This window comes from Sapajus apella, unplaced genomic scaffold (assembly GCF_009761245.1).
Source record: "Sapajus apella isolate SASKATOON/1434 unplaced genomic scaffold, GSC_monkey_1.0 scaffold22, whole genome shotgun sequence".
Classification (NCBI taxonomy): Eukaryota; Metazoa; Chordata; class Mammalia; order Primates; family Cebidae; genus Sapajus; species Sapajus apella.
Window position 1 is genome coordinate 11088130 of NW_022436962.1, and position 16451 is coordinate 11104580.

General features: G+C 38.2%; 1 protein-coding gene across 15 annotated transcripts in view; it reads left to right on the forward strand.

The window, feature by feature from the left end:
* The window catches only part of CD46 (CD46 molecule), a 32702-nt gene extending 21205 nt beyond the window's left edge, over nucleotides 1–11497 (forward strand). For 11 of the 15 annotated variants that reach the window (XM_032289078.1, XM_032289080.1, XM_032289075.1 and 8 more), the window contains 4 exons: nucleotides 310–348; nucleotides 2113–2148; nucleotides 2676–2739; nucleotides 10793–11497. In XM_032289078.1, coding sequence (XP_032144969.1) covers nucleotides 310–348; nucleotides 2113–2148; nucleotides 2676–2739; nucleotides 10793–10865 — 212 coding nt within the window. In that variant the 3' untranslated portion in view covers nucleotides 10866–11497. Of the gene's footprint in view, nucleotides 1–309; nucleotides 349–2112; nucleotides 2149–2675; nucleotides 2810–2904; nucleotides 6167–7560; nucleotides 7654–10792 lie in introns of those variants that run through there. The other 4 variants (XM_032289079.1, XM_032289076.1, XR_004272187.1 and 1 more) reach the window with 3 other exon arrangements.
* The last annotated feature ends 4954 nt before the right edge of the window (nucleotides 11498–16451 follow it).

Sequence of the window (16451 nt, forward strand, 5' to 3'; positions counted from 1 at the left end):
TCACTCTTGTTGCCCAGGCTGGAGTGCAATAGCACGATCTTGGCTCATTGCAACCTCCACCTCCTGGGTTCAAGCAATTCTCCTGCCTCAGCCTCCTGAGTAGCTGGGATTACAGGCATGTGCCACTGCACTCAGCTAATTTTGTATTTTAAGTAGAGACAGGGTTTCTCCATGTTGACCAGGATGGTCTCGATCTCTTGACCTTGTGATCCACCCGCCTCGGCCTCCCAAAGTGCTGGGATTACAGGCTTAAGCCACCACGCCTGGCCCTTTTTTTAAAATTTAATCTATATTTCTTCTTTTTTCTAGGATATCCCAATCCTGATGAAGGAAGGCTTGACAGTTTGGGTTGGTATAGCTACCATGACTAATATAAGTGGTAGTATGTGTAGAAACATGTAGGTAATTACAGTTACTATGAGGTGCCCCAACATAGGATCCCTAGTAGGGTAAGATAGCTTTCTTAAATGCTGTGTTTGTAGGTAGGTTAAAATATATAAAACACAATTTTCTTTCCACATTATATTGTTATTTTATGATGGCAATCCATAGATAAATTTTCTTTCTATTCATACCTTATATACATGAACCTTAAAGTAATCTAAGTTGGGTTCATATTCTATGTAACAAACTGGTTTAACACACTTGATGGAGGCTCACGCAGTTCACACAATACATATTAAAGAAAATGATGACATATAGTTGTGATAAAGGCCAATGAAATATAAAGATTTCTTAATAAGTAAAAAAAGACAACAATCTATTACTTTTCATTTCTTAGACTAGTTTAGTAATGGTTAATCATTTTACATAATGCACCTTAGGCTTGTTAAAAAGTGTTTGCCTTACCTCCAAAATCTGTGGTCCAAGTCTCATTGTGCCAGTAAATCTGTTTCCATCTGCATCCATTAAACACTTGATAACTGTTTATGAGATGAGAAAAGCAAAGTTAAACATGGCACTTTATGCTTTAACTTATAGCAATTTGATTTATAGCAAAAGTAATGTCAGTTTAGAAGCAAAGGTATTACGGACAGAAACACTTCTAAAAATTAAGATTTTGTAGGATTATTTCATGTTCTCTAGATAGTCAAGAATGTATGCTCAAGTTTCTCTGTATATTTTTTTATCCATGTGTGCCGTGGTGTTTCATTTATAAAGGGAATCCTATTGGTATTTAGGACCATGTCTTAATTTTGGGGCAGGGCAGAGTAGGGAAGTAGAGAGGATAGGAAGGGAATTGATAAAGTATTTTTGGTGAAGACTCTGTAAATACCATCTGGGTGATAGAATAATAGAAATTTATTTATGACTTACTCTACAGATCCACTTTTGGAAGAAAAAATACAAGTTAAATATCTACCAAAATCATGAGAAATGACAGAATAACTATTGAACTAAACCAACTCTCATGGGATAATAATTTTCAAAATTATTTTCCTCTAATGTAGTGAATTCTAATTGTTAATAACTTTACTGCTAAATAAGCTGATGTAGTAGCTATAGAGAAAAACAATGAAAAGTGAGGTTCCCATTAAGAGTTTCACATGTGGAACCCTTAACCTGGAAACTGAATAGAAGGATTCTGTGATCAAAATGACCTGGATGCACTAGCAGTCATGCTAAAACTATATAAACTTTTTTTTTCTCTGTAGTGTTGTATTAGTCCATTCTTATGCTGTTATAAGGAACTTTGTGAGACTGAATAATTTATGAAGGAAAGAGATTTAACTGACTCATAGTTCTGCAGGGCTGAGGAGGCCTCAGGAATCTTACAGTCGTGGAGGAAGGGGAAGCAAACACATTCTTCTTCACTTGGTGGCAGGAAGGAGAAGTATGAGAGCCAAGTAAAGGAGGAAGCCCCTTGTAAAACCATCAGATCTCATGAGAACTTACTATCACGAGAACAGCATGGGGGAAACTGCCTCCATGATTCAGTTACCTCTCATGGGCTCCCTCCCATGACATGTGGGAATTATGGGAACTACAATTCAAGATGAGATTTGGGTGGGGACATAGGCAAACCATATCAAGTGTTTAGATGATCTGATTGAAATAAATCCTATCTGGAGATCTGTGTGTTCAACATCTTTGAACTGCTTTCTTTCTCAGATGAATGGGCCATTGCTCTGATTGTTATTGCTATACGTAAGTATCACAAATTTTGACGTCACTTAAGTCAAAACATTATTGTGAAGACATGCATTTTAAAAATAGTTTTTCAGTTTCTATAGTTTTTATAGCTTGTAAATTGGTTGGCTAATTAAGCCAATTTAGGAAAACCTAACCTTTTATTTGATATACTTACTACCTGCTTTGTGTTAGTGATTTTATATTCTGTTATATTCTATGTATCCACCTAGTAACAAAGCTTCAGTAATACATATTTTCTCAAGATGATCAGTAATAGGAGTTGGCTTCCCAAATGTGCTTTTGATATTTTTCTAGATTAAAGCAAGGACTTTTCTCTGACTTAAACTATGCACTGTGTAAGTGATTACGGGGAGTTGGATTTAGATAGCAAAGAGTCTGGATGTAATATAAATGTGTAGGTGCTTAAATAAAATAATATTTGACCACTGAAATGTAACCAACATTTATTTCTTCTGCTAGATTTTTAATCTTGGTGATTAGTTTTCAGAATTACATGTCATTTGTTTCCTGGTTTCTTGTAGTTGTTGCAATTGCAATAATTTCTGTTGGCCTGCACAGATATCTTCAAAGAAGGAAGAAGAAAGGGTAAATTAAAGCATGTTTTTTCTAACTTCTTAGTCTTTCTTATCCTTGACGTGCTTTTGTACAGTTTAAGTTTGTAATCTTGAACTCCTGACCTAAGGTGATCCACCCACCTCGGCCTCCCAAAGTGCTAGGATTACAGGCGTGAGCCACTGCGCCCGGCCTAAGTTTGTAATCTTAAGTATTGCATGCTATCTTTTTTTCAGACAATGTGCCTGCGTTAGTGTGTCCTACCAATTGCATTTCTTTACTAAAAATATTTTCAGCTTTTAATATCACTACAGCATAAAAAGTCTGTGCAAGTTACTACGGCTATTATGACTTTAAGAAAACTTATCTGGAATTTGAGGTTTAAATTATTTAACAAATCGTGACCACTATGAGGCCTTCTCTACTACCCTAACTATTCTCTGTTTCATAAATTGCACTGGTGGCCAAAATTAAATCTAAAATATTTCACTGTGGAGACTATGACAGTTGTATGCACTAGAATTTTTATAATGAAAGTTTCCACTTGTCTATATAACTTAGCTAGTTGTAAGAAGCTATGTAGGCATCTCATTTAAATACCCAATTTGATGCCGTTTCATTTGAGTTGTTATTTATACATGTTAAACTGGGGGATTAAAAACAACACTATCAGATTTCCCTCTTATGCCCTCTGAATTTACCAGATTGCAGTAAAACTGATGGGGTTAAACTTGCTGAAAGGGGTTAGATTTATAAGGTACCTCAATTAACTTTTGTGTGTCTTTTAATCTATAAAAATGTAAAAATTGAGTGGGCTTAGAATAGTAGAAAATTGTAAAAGTACATATCTTCTAACAAAAATAGGGTTTTTAAACGTCAAACTCAAATTTTAGTTAGAGAGCTTAAATTTAACAGAATACTTAGAATGAATCCTGGAACATAAACTAAGATTAGGTGCTTCAAAATTTCTGAAAGATAATATACATTCATGTTTATTGATTTTTTTAAAATGTTGCCCTCTATAGTTTTAGAAATAGCTTTGAAATCTAACCTAATTAAGATTTTTGGTACTCATGATTTTATGATATATATGTCCCTTTTATACTGATTATCAAGTTTGGGCCAAGTCATAAAAGTACATTCTTTACTCAAAAGAAACTCAAACTTTTTTCATATTACTTGGTTATCTTTTTAAATACCCATAATCCCTTCACTTGAATCTTAAATCTTATATTTATGGAATGTGATATGCATAGTTGATTTATCTATCAGTTGTATGTTTTAAAAGTTACATGTCTACAGCAATGTGAGTACAAAATACTAATAATGGAATATTTGCACAAGTCCATAAGATTTGTGTATAAACAACCTCTAAGGAAAGCAAACAAAGTCACATTCTGCTCATTTTCCTTCTTTGTTTAAAATATCACTGCATTAGAATTTTTAAAGGTTACTTAACAAGTATTAATCAAACTCTCTCTAGCTAGCAGTTAATGGGTCTCTCTCTTTTTTTTTTTTTTTTTTTTTTTTGAGATGGAGTATCGTCACCCTATCGCCCAGGTTGGAGTACAATGGCACAACCTTGGCGAGTTCAAAGGATTCTCCTGCCTCAGGCTTCCAAGTAGCTGAGATTACAAGCATGCAATACCACCCCGGCTAATTACAAGTGCACAACACCACCCCAGCAAATCTGTTGTACCTGTACCAAAGACCAGGTTTCACCATGTTGGTCAGGCTGGTCTTAAACTCCCAACCTCAGGTAATCTGCCTGCCTCAGCCTCCCAAAGTGCTGGGATTACAGGGATGAGCCACCACACCTGGCCTAAATGGATCTTTCAAAACTGAACAGTTATCTGACTATTGTACTCCCAAATTAATGGTTCAATAGCAATAGTGAACTGAGATTGCAAAATTAATTTGGTGATTTTTTTAAAACCCATATGTTACAGCATAGGGTCCAACAGACAATTGCTATTATTAAAATTTTAAAATATTTTGGGAAGGTGTAATATCTTTAGCCAATGCAACATAAGTAATTCTGTAAATAGTAGCACAACTTGAGGAAAAATCATCCAAAAAATAGTGTGAGAGAGGAAACTCATGATTGCCTTTGAATTTTAAAATATAAACTGCATGGGACTCTTTTAGAATAGATGTTGCCCTTTTTATGACAGGAACATACTCGATTGGAAATTCAGCGTAATATGTATGGCTGAATCCAAAGCTAGGCTCTCCTTATGGATCTGTTATTTTGTAGTTCCTGTTTATTTTGATAGCTGAATTGAATGTGAGAGTGGTTTATCTTTCTTCTTCAGAGTCTAGAGCAAATGCTTCTCTGACTTTAATGTGCACATTAATTACCTGGAAATCTCTTAAAGTACAGGATCTGATTCATAAGGTTTGGGATGGAGCCTGAGACCCTGCCTGTCTAGTGAGCTTCCAGCACTGATGCTGCTGCTGGGCTTGGGCTGCATTGACCAGGGTGTCGACCACTACTGATGTGCCCATGTTGTTGAGATCTGAAGAAATGCTATCAAGCTTATTTTTCTAATGTTAAAGATAATTGGAGTTTTTAAAATTCCCCATCCGTGTGTATCCTTAAAAAAAGGCTCTGGGGTAATAAATAGTACTTGGCTTGTCTTACTTTTTTTTTTAACTCCTTAAAAACATAAAGATTTCTATGATTTTCTTTGCACCGTTTAATGTCCATAATCTTGTCCCCCCAGATTGGCTGTTTTGGCCTTAGAAACTTCTTATAAAGATTATAAAATGTCTAGAGTTACTTCTCTCCTTCCAGGGGTAACTGGAAGCAGGCTAGCAGGCACAAATAATCGCAAATTGCTGTTAAAGCCTGGCACAAAATGTATTTGATGTAAACTGGTATTTATGATGATTTGGGAACATAATTACCCTTCTGCAGCCTTCATCTCAAAGTACAAAAATAGTGTAAGTAGTCATTTTAAGATCATCCAACATCATTTACATTACTTGACGAAAGATGGCCAAAAGGTTAAAGGATTCTGCTTTCGTAGCTCTCAGCTAAGAACAGTATAGGATACCAGTTGGTCCAAAACAGCTCCCATCCACATGCTCCCTCCTTTTCCCCTCCCATTTCCTTTCTTTACTGATTCTTCTGCCATACTTTTTACTCTTGGAAGCCACAGCCCCGTCTTTGCTACTGCTTGAGTTCTGTATTGCATGGTATGACTGTACTTCTGAACAACGTATGATTTTTGTTCACATAAATATTTTCATTACTTGTAATGATTTTTTAACTCTGGTTAAGTTGTCCCTGACCATGTGACAGTTTGGCTAAGTTAGTAAAGTTATTTGCATAATTTACATATTTATTACCTGTGACAAATTGTTGTTCCTTTTTTCCCTTGGGGTATTTGTTATTTTGTATAACCTAAACTGACTTTTAATGTTACATTAATGTTGACTGACCCAATTACTTTGTTGAAAACAGTGGTCAGGCTGGGCTTCGTGGCTTACATCTGTAATTGCAGCACTTTTGGAGGCCGAGACAGGCAGATCACCTGAGGTCAGTAGTTTGAGACCAGCTTGGCCAACATGGTGAAACCCCATGCCTACTAAAAATACAAAACTTAGCTGAGTGTGGTGGCACACACCTATAATCCCAGCTACTTGAGAGGCTGAGGCAGAGAATCGCTTGAACCTGGGAGGCAGAGGTTGCAGTAAGCTGAGATCATGCCACTGCACTCCAGCCTGGGCAAGAAGAGCAAAACTCAGTCCCCCAAAAAATAAAAAGTGGCCAGTTCAGGTAATTGGGGCATATAGTGACATGGGGCAAAAGAGAATCAAATTAACTTAGATGTTTTTCTAGTTGGCTCTCAAATTCTTTAGCATTTGACCTTTCAAAAATGTTTCAGCAACGCAAGGATGTCCCCTCAGATCGAAAACAGATGTGCCACAGGAAGAAGCTTCTCAATGCAAAACTCCAGAGACATCTGAAAATACATGATGTCATAAAGTTGATTCTAAGATAATATTACATGGATTTAATACATACTCAATGTATTCCCTCAAAATTGAGGGTGTTAGGCAGGATTTGGTGGCTCATACCTGTAATCCCAGCACTTTGTGAGGCCAAGGCGGGCAGATGGGTTGAGCTCAGGAGTTTGAAACCAGCCTGGGCACATAGTGAGATGCTGTCTTTTAAAAAAAAAATCTGGTCAGGCGTGGTGGCTCACACTTGTAATCCTAGTACTTTGGGAGGCTGAGGTGGGCAGATCACAAGATCAGAAGTTCAAGACCAACCTGACCAACATGGTGAAACCCCGTCTCTACCAAAAATACAAAAATTAACCTAGTGTGGTGATGTGTGCCTGTAATCCCAGCTACTCAGGAGGCTGAGGCAGGAGAATCGCTTGAACCTGGGAGGCAGAGGTTGCAGTGAGCTGAGATTGCGCCACTGCACTCCAGTGTGGGTGACAGAGTGAGACTCTGTCTCAACAACAACAACAACAAAAATTCATGGATGCTAGAGACCAGTATCATTTCTCCTCAACTATGTGTTATTCCTTGAAAATATTTTGACATGACTCACTTCTTACAAAATGGTTTCAAAGATAAATATATTAAACTGGAATTTCCAGTCTGTTTATCTGCTGGATGATCTGTATGACTTCAAAGTTCAAGTAGCTCCTAACACAAAATTCATGCTTCCAGTCCTTCAGTGAGAATGAGAAAGTCTTAAGTCATGAACCTAATTCTCAGCTTTCCTGCCATTCTCTTCCATTGTGGATGTTAATCCCACTTGTTATGCTACTCTTGTTTCTTTTTGGTTTGAAGTCACTATTTTATTCAGTCCTTTTCCCTTCCTCTGTTCAGCACATACCTAACTGATGAAACCCACAGAGAAGTAAATTTTACTTCTCTCTGAGAAGAAGAGATGAGAGAAAGGTTTGCTTTTATCATTAAAAGGTATCTGCTTTCTGTTGTTTCTTTTCAGATGTCCTTTCTTTTGAAAAATATTCAGTGGATATATAGATACCAATAATCTGAGCAAAGAGATATTGGGAGTAAATATCAAAGAGGAAATTTACTTTCCTGTTCCTTTGCTAAATTATTGTTTTCCCATACCATTCCTTTTGAAAACATAATGTGTACTGACAGACTTTTGCTTTGACGTAGGCTTTAAATAGAGTTGTTTCCCCATCAGACTACCTCACTTCTACCTTGTAAAACAGCTGTGAGTCCAAAAGTAAGAATTTGTGAGCCCAGGGGGAAATAACCACAGAATCAGCTCATTTTAAGTACAAGGGGGAGAAATGCCCTTTTATAGAAACCAAAATAAATTTTATTTAATTTTGTAAATTTATTCAGTTACAGTATATAAATAACTCTGTAAAGGCATTTTATCAGTTTCCCTGGGCTGGGATATTTTTAGCATATTAAAGGAAAACAAAAAAGTCCTCAAATTTTGAAGAGTAATGGATTGCATTGCCCTAAACCCTTTGACCCTTTCCACCTTCTATCTTTGAATTTAATTAGAACTATTCCTCTATGCTAGAATAGGTATCTGCAGAGCTGGGAAGAGAGGGAGATACGTATCCCACCTCTTATAATGTGAGGCCCTACCCTAGGTTATAATCAAAAGTTTGGGAGCAGGATCTACGAAGGCCAGTTGGAAAGACAATTTCTTAGGAAAAGCAAAGTGGTGTCTTTGATCACAGAGGGAAAGAGAAAGACAAAACATACCCACCAGAATTGGCAGTCAGAGCCTACCGAGTCCTTCCTTATCCACGGGGGAGACATTCCAAGACCTTGGATAGTACTAAACATATATATATACTGTTTTCTCTTATACATATATACCTATGATACATTTTAATTTATAAATGAGGCACAGTAAGAGATTAACAGCAATAAGTAATAATAATATAAAACAATTAGTATGCCAGCATCACTGCTCTTGTGCTCTGGGGCCATTAAGTAAAATAAGGATTACCTAACCACAGGTACTATGTATAACCAAGACAGCTATTGAGTAACAGGCACATAGTGTCCACAGCATGGGGATGCTGGACAAAGGGATGATTTACATCCCAGGAGCGGCGGAGTGGGACGGCGTGAGGTATCATGGTACTCGGAATGGTACACAATCTAAAACTTACTTTTTCTGTAATTTTCCATTTAGTATTTTTTGACTGTATTTGTGGGTTGCTGAAACTGTGCAAGTCAAACTGTGAATAAGAGAAGACTACTGTCTCTTCTTAATCTCTTAGGATACTTTCGAGGCTAAAGCCAGCTAGGAAAATAGTTTCTAGACTCTCTGAGCTTCAGTGTGTCTGTAAACATTTGAAGATAATTTAATGAATGCTGTTGTTAATAAAGATAATTGCAATTAGTAATCCAGTTTCAAATTTTTGCTATTTTCAAAATAGCTTCATTGTTATAGCCAATAAATATATATTTTTAAATTTATGTTAATGGTTTTTATCTTTGGCATAGATTGGATTTCTATTTAAAACTTTATTTAAAGAAAAGAGATTCTACTACTATGGGAAAAAAGCATTTGCTTAGAAAAATATAGTGGTGGCCAGGCACGTTGGCTCACACCTGTAATCCCAGCACTTCGGGAGGCCGAGGCAGGTGGATCTCTTAAGGTTCAAGACCAGCTTGGCCAACATGGTGAAACCCTGGCGTGGTGGTGCATGCCTGTAATCCCAGCGACTCAGGAGGCTGAGGCACAAGAATTGCTTGAATCCAGGAGGAGGAGGTTGCAGTGAGCCAACATGACACCACTGCACTCCAGCCTAGGTGACGGAGCAAGACTGTCTCAAAAAACAATAAACAAAAAAAAAAAAAAAAAAAAGAGAGAGAAAAATATAGTGGTCTTGGAGAATTCAGTGAAAGGCCAAACCATTAAGTCAGTCATCACAATAGTCCTTAGGGAACTGCAATATTATAAGTATAGTAGTAACACAATGGAGAACCATAACGATGGCCTCCCCGACAAAGAGAAACAAACCCATTGATGCCCGAGGTTGCAATTTTTTGAATTTTTGCAATCAGACCCTGGCAATGACCTTGAGTAATAAGATATAAATAACTCCCACATGCTTGGTGTTCCAATAATGGAACACTAGGCATAAATGGGTTATTAAAGTATGCAAAATTAACATGCTTAGCTGTGACACTGGGAAGGCATCCCTGGAGTGTTTGTTGTGGCACACATACTGGTAAATAGGGACTGGTCCAAATTTAGTTTTCATTTGTCTACTAAAGTCAATTTACTAAGGCAGGGAGAGCCCAGAGCTGTGGTGTCCAATTCAATACTCAATAGCTATGTGTGGCTGCTAAGGACTTCCAGAGTGACTGGTTCATTGTCAGGTATGCTGCAAGTGTCAAACACTAAGCACAAAATACGTAAAATACATGTCAATATTTAGGTTATACTGGGTTAAAGAAAATAAAATTATTTTTGCCTATTTATGTTTTTAGAAGTGGCTTCTAGAAAATTTTAAATTACACATATGACTGGCATCATCTGTCTTTGGCCAGCACTAGACTAGAATAATAGATTTTACAAAGATGTCTATTGGTATAGTAAGAGTGTGATGTAAAGTTTAGTTATTTCGGAGATTCTCTTAATGGAATACATGATTTTCTTGACAGTGAGGGGTAGATGAGACATCACATACTTGAACAGGTAGAACCACTATCTTTTCAAAGGTTCTGTACCAGGGCTACAGCTTTAAAATGGAGGATCAGGAAAACATGTGTTTGTCCCTGGTCTTTCCCATTGACCCTAAATCAAAATGAGGACACAGTTACTAAGTGCTTTGGATGCTGCTGCTATATTTCTTGTTTTGGAGGGGATCCAAAATATAAGTCAGAGATAAAGGAAAGTTTGGGTTTTTTTTTTTTTTTTTTTTTTTTTTTTAGCAGTGCGACCAGTTAAACGTTTGAAATTATTTTAAAAGAATAATTTATTTCTCAAGTTGGCAACTCAGTACTATATTTTTTAATTGTTCATTTTCTCAATAGTCTTCTGGAATTTAATTTCTGTACTTAATTATATTTATCTTTGACACAATCTTTATACCTTGCTTTGCAGGAAAACAGATGATACAGCTGAATATGCCACTTACCAGAGTAAATCAGCCACTTTGGCAGAGCAAAGGAGCTGAATGGATTCCACTACTTGGTTTGCCAGTTCATCTTTTGATTGTATTAAAATCTGCTCATACACAGTAGTTACTCTCTAGTTTCACTCTCATGAGTGCAACTGCAGCTTACCTAACATTCCATTGTGGCTTGAATATAGCTTTGATGGTTCTTTGAAATTTGTTATCAATTTGGGTATAAACATATGGCCTGTTTTCCTTTAAATAACGCTCAGATTTATTGGACCAGTCAGCATAGCATGCCTGGTTGTATTAAAGTGGGGAAGTGCTTTATTTTATAAAATTGGCAAAATTAGGGAAATACAGTTCAAAATGAAATTATATTTTCTTTGTAAAGAAAGTGGCTTTGAAGTCTTTTTTGTTCAAAGATTAATGCCAACTCTTAAAATGCATTCACCAATTGTAGAGTTTTTTATCTAATGTTCATTATAAAAAGCCTTACAAATATATGTATGCTACTTTGGCTCTTGTGCATTAAAAACAAAAACACTGAAAATTGGGAATATGCGCAAGCTTGACTTCCTTAACTAAAAATATTATTGGAAAATTCTCTAAAAGTTAATAGCATAAATTCTCAATTTTTAAATGTGTTTGGTGATTTCAAAACCAGAGAGTTTATGTGTGGCATTTCTTTTCACTTTTTAAAACATGCCTAACTGATCGAATACATCAGGAATTTCAGAATCAGATGCATACTTCCTTAAAAAGTAAGAAGACTCTGACACCCATAACAGGAGTGCCACTTCACAGTGTGGAGTGAATGCTGTGGCCTTGTGATTTTCCCAAAGAGAACTCTCTTATGTTGAGTAACCCACTCTGAATTCTGAGTACACATGTTTTTCTTTCCCTCCTTAAACAGAGGTGTTACTTTAAACATGCCTTCTAAAAGTAGGTAGTTTTGAAGAGAATTAAATTCATCAGATAACCTCAAGTGACGTGAGAATCTTAGTCCACTTACCCTGCCTTGGCTACTAGAAGTCTCTTACCTATGTATTTGTCTTACCTCATCTCCTAAAAGAAAGAGTACAGAGTAAGCCATGTAACTCAAGAAGGTAACTTCACTTTGTCTATTTGCTATTGATTGTACCAAGGGATGGAAAAAGTAAACAGCGGCTGGGCGTGGTGGCTCATGCCTGTAATCCCAGCACTTTGGGAGGCCGAGGCAGGCGGATCACAAGGTCAAGAGATCGAGACCATCCTGGCCAATATGGTGAAACCCCCTCTCTACCGAAAATACAAAAATTAGCTGAGTGTGGTGGTGGGCACCTGTAATCCCAGCTACTCAGGAGGCTGAGGCAGGAAAATCAGGGAGAACCAGGGAGTTGGAGGTTGCAGTGAGCTGAGATCACGCCACTGCACTCCAGCCTGGCAACAGAGCAAGACTCTGTCTTAAAAAAAAAAAAAAAAAAAGGTAAATATAGCTCAGGTAGCAGATGTTGGCCCTGTACTGAGTCCCTTAGCCAAGCAGTCTCTTTCAAAGAAGCCAGTGGGCAAAAAGCAGTGACTGCCGTCCAATTTAAATTACACTGTTAAAAGGTGTGTTTTGGGGACTGGGCATGGTGGCTCACGCCTATAATGCCAGCACTCTGGGAGGCTGAGGCAGGTGGATCACAGGGTCAGGAGATCCCTATCCTGGCTTACAGGATGAAACCCCATCTCTACCAAAAATACAAAAAATTAGCCAGCCGTGGTGGCACCCACCTGTAGTCACAGCTACTTGGGAGGCTGAGGCAGGAGAATCGCTTGAACTCAGGAGGCGGAGGTTGCAGTGAGTTGAGATAGCGCTACTGCACTCCAGCCGGGGCAGCAGAGCGAAACTCTTCTCAAAAAAAAAAAAAAAAAAAAAAATTACTGGGTGAAAATATATTGACTATGAATAGAGAGCATTTTGGAAAATCTTATGTGACCTTGAGACTAATGTATTTTTTAGATTGGCGTAAAGTACATGGGGAGAGTTACTTTGTAAGGTAACTAACAATAAATCTGTAAGAATGCTGAAGGTGCTTGAAATTAGAAGGAATATGAATTTGTGGTGTTCAAGTGCATTTAAGGGTTTGTGGGAAATAGGCCACTCTGGTATTCTAAACCTTAGTAATGTCTTTCAGCTAACATTTTAACCAAGAAGGAGCATTTCTGCATATTTTTAAATTTTGCATACTCATACTCGAGTAGGATTTAACGCGGAGTCTAATAACTTCCAGAAATGATTCAAAATTGAGTGATCGTACATATGGATTTTTTTTTTTTTTTTCCTGGACTACACTGTTTTCATCAAAATTTCCAGGCTCACTCAGAAAAGATTACACCAATATGATGACTAATCCTTTGTAAATTGGAGCACTGCTGCCCTCCTGTGGACTGTTAGGGCATCTGACAATCCCTTCCTTACCAGAACAACCAGAGGCACTATTCAGAAGTTTCAGTCGTTGCTGTGATTCCCAGAAGACATTTTAAATTTCATTTGAGATCTAGTATAAGACTAACCCTATTCTGCTTCTTCTGTGACATCAATTATTTTTGTTTGACACAGAATCTCCTGTCACCCAGGCTGGAGGTCAGTGGCACAATCACAGCTCACTGCAGCCTCAACCTCCTGGGTTCAAGGGATCCTCCCAACCTAGCTTCTCCAGCAGCTGGGAGCACAGGTGTGCGCCACCATGCCTGAATAATTTTTGTATTTTTCTGTAGAGACAGGCTTTCTCATGTTGCCGAAGCTAGTCTCGAACTCCTGGCCTTAAGCAATCCACCTGCCTCAGCATCCCAAATTACTGGGGTTATAGGCATGAGCCACTGTGCCAAGATTAACATTTTTAAAAGGGTTTTAAATTCTGTCCCTTATTGCTTAAATATTGGAGAAGTATCATATTGTGGATCTGTGGTCAATAAACAATTTTTCCTTCCTTCTCACTTACATACCAGCAAAATGTGAACAAATTGCCACAAGTATAGATAACATTTGAAAAAGCCACCCGTCCTGATTCCTGACTTGATAGTGCATAGCCCAAGGAAACCTGTACAGAGGTAGTAAAACTGATGTTAGGAGACTCCACCTCCATTTATAGATTTACCTCCCTCATGTAGCTTTTTTAAAACACTAAACTATTATTATATGCTGCAGTGGCAAACCCTGTGCCAAACTACTGTAAACAGGAGCCCCAGTATCCTGGTGCTTGGGGCTTGGGGCTTCATTGAGAGAGAATTCTAGGAACAAATGCTTACAGAGCACTTCAGAATGGTGTTTGGGAAAATTATCTATCATCCGATTAACCTCCTTCACCTGAAAGGGTTCCTAGGAAAAACACTCCGTAAATTTGTATTTAAGTTGGGACTCAATGATTAGAGAATTATTTGGTTAGGAACTCATAGCATCATGCTTCTCAAGTTTTAGTGTGCTAGTGAGTTACATAGTGATCTCCTTAAAAAGAAAATTCTGATTCAAAATGTATCGATTAGTGCCTGAGTTTCTGCATTTCTAATGAGTTCCTAAGAATTGCAATTTGTGTGGGCTGTATAATGGCCTCCAAAGATATCCAAGTCCTAATATCTGGAACCTGTGAATGTTACTTTATATGGCAAAAGGGTCTTTGCAGATGAGATTAAGTTAAGAAAACTGAAGTAGGGAGATTATCCTGGATTATCCAGGTGGGGCTCTATGTAATCACAAGGGTCCAAGAGGGAGGCAGAGGGAAATTTGACTGTGTTAGAAAACATTGTGGCCACTGAAGCACAAGGCTGCCCTCCTGGCTTGGAAGACAGAGGGAGGGTGTGCAAACCAAAGAACGCAGCTCTAGCAGCTGGAGAAGGCAAGAAAACCTGTTCTTTCCCAGCACTTTGGAGAGGGAGGGGTCCTTGCAGTCCAGTGAGCTGATTTCAGGCTTCTGACATCTTTAATTGTAATAATAAATTTGTAATAAGACACCAAGTTTGTAGTAATTTTTTAGGGCACTCACAGGAAACTAACAGACCAGTGCTGGGGGCCCTCAGACCACACTGAGTAGTAAAGCGTTTTAGGAACAAGACCACAGAAGAGTGGCTCTCAGCTTTAAAAACCAAAGTGATGTCCAGGCCCACTCCCAGACCAGCAAAACCAGAGATTGTAGGGATGGGGCCCAGGGATCACTAACTTAAAGGCTCTTTGGCTGAACTGAATAGGAAGATAGAGTAGGGCACCATCACATGAGAATAAACAACTTTTGTGTTCAAGGAAAAGTTGAACAGTGTTGAACAAGCTCCATCGAAGTATGGACACACTCGTCTGCCAGATACTCTTGTGAAACTACACCAGCTCTCAAAGTGAATGTCTGGACCGGTATCTTACACAAAGAATTATCCAGTTCTAGACTTATTTCTGTTAAACCTAAATTGGCCAAAGATTTGATTTGTCCCATCCACATTTATTAAGGATTCATCAGTGTTTACTTCCATAGGTGGGACGTGCCAGTTCGACTTGCGTGAGGCTTGAGGGTGCTATCAGTTTAGTAACGCTCCCCACTTATCATTTTTTTTTTTCATTATCTGTTAACCAAGACCCACTTATAAATTTACAGCTAAAATATCTGATAAAATTTAGGTAAGCAGGACATATGCCCTACAAAGCATTTTCTACCTAGGTCAATAGCATGGCTTCATAAACCTCATTCAACATGTTGTCTACAGAAGAAACATTCTACATAATTACCAATTTATTGTGCAAAATCACCTCAGAATGGCAATTTTAGGTAAAAAGCTGTCCATATCCATAAAAGATGAATAAAAGCTTGAGAGCCACCTCAGTAACATTTTGCTTCTGACCTAGCAATGTAGCACTATTTAAGCATTCAATGAGTGCCATAAACTTATTTTATGGAAAAGACATGGCAAATCATTGTTTTTGTGCTTTGATGCTGAAGTGGATTTAGCACTTACTCATTTGAGAACCTCGTGAGAGCAAAAATCCATGTCTTGTTTATATTTGCAACACCTAGGCTGGAGCTTTGAGCGTGGTGGGTGGATCAAAAACTGTTTAATCAGTAGGGCGTACAACAGACCCAAAGATGTCAGACCTGTAGATATTTAATACAATTGCAACCTATCTCGGGGGAAGTGAATAAAACAATACAACTTAAGGTCTTAACACCAGCACTGAGGGTCTTCCCACCACCACATCTTGGGGATTAGAACATGGATTCTTCCATCAACAGCCTGAAATAGCACTGCAGCTGCAGTGAGGGGGTGCAACACATGCACTGGCAAATCTTCCCAGCAAATGCTACTTCCGCCCCCCCATTCTCAGCCCACTGGGCAGGGCAGCCATCTGGGGGAAAACTGTGGCAGGAGGTTGGGCTTAGAAAAGGCTTCCTAGGTGGCTGATTTGCCATCATTTATTGCCAGCCACTGGTTTGAGAGTTGTACTGCAGGTAGTTCATAGTCAGCCATGCACCTCCTGGGCAAAAAGCCTGATCAAGGGGCCACAGCCTGCCTTCCTGAAGATCCTACAAGCTTGATCCCCTATCAAGTCAAATCTGGCTAATCTCTGAATAGCTTTACAAAACTGGCTCGCCTTGTTTTCAAGTGTTGACATAAACTAACAGTCAAAAGCACCATTCAGTC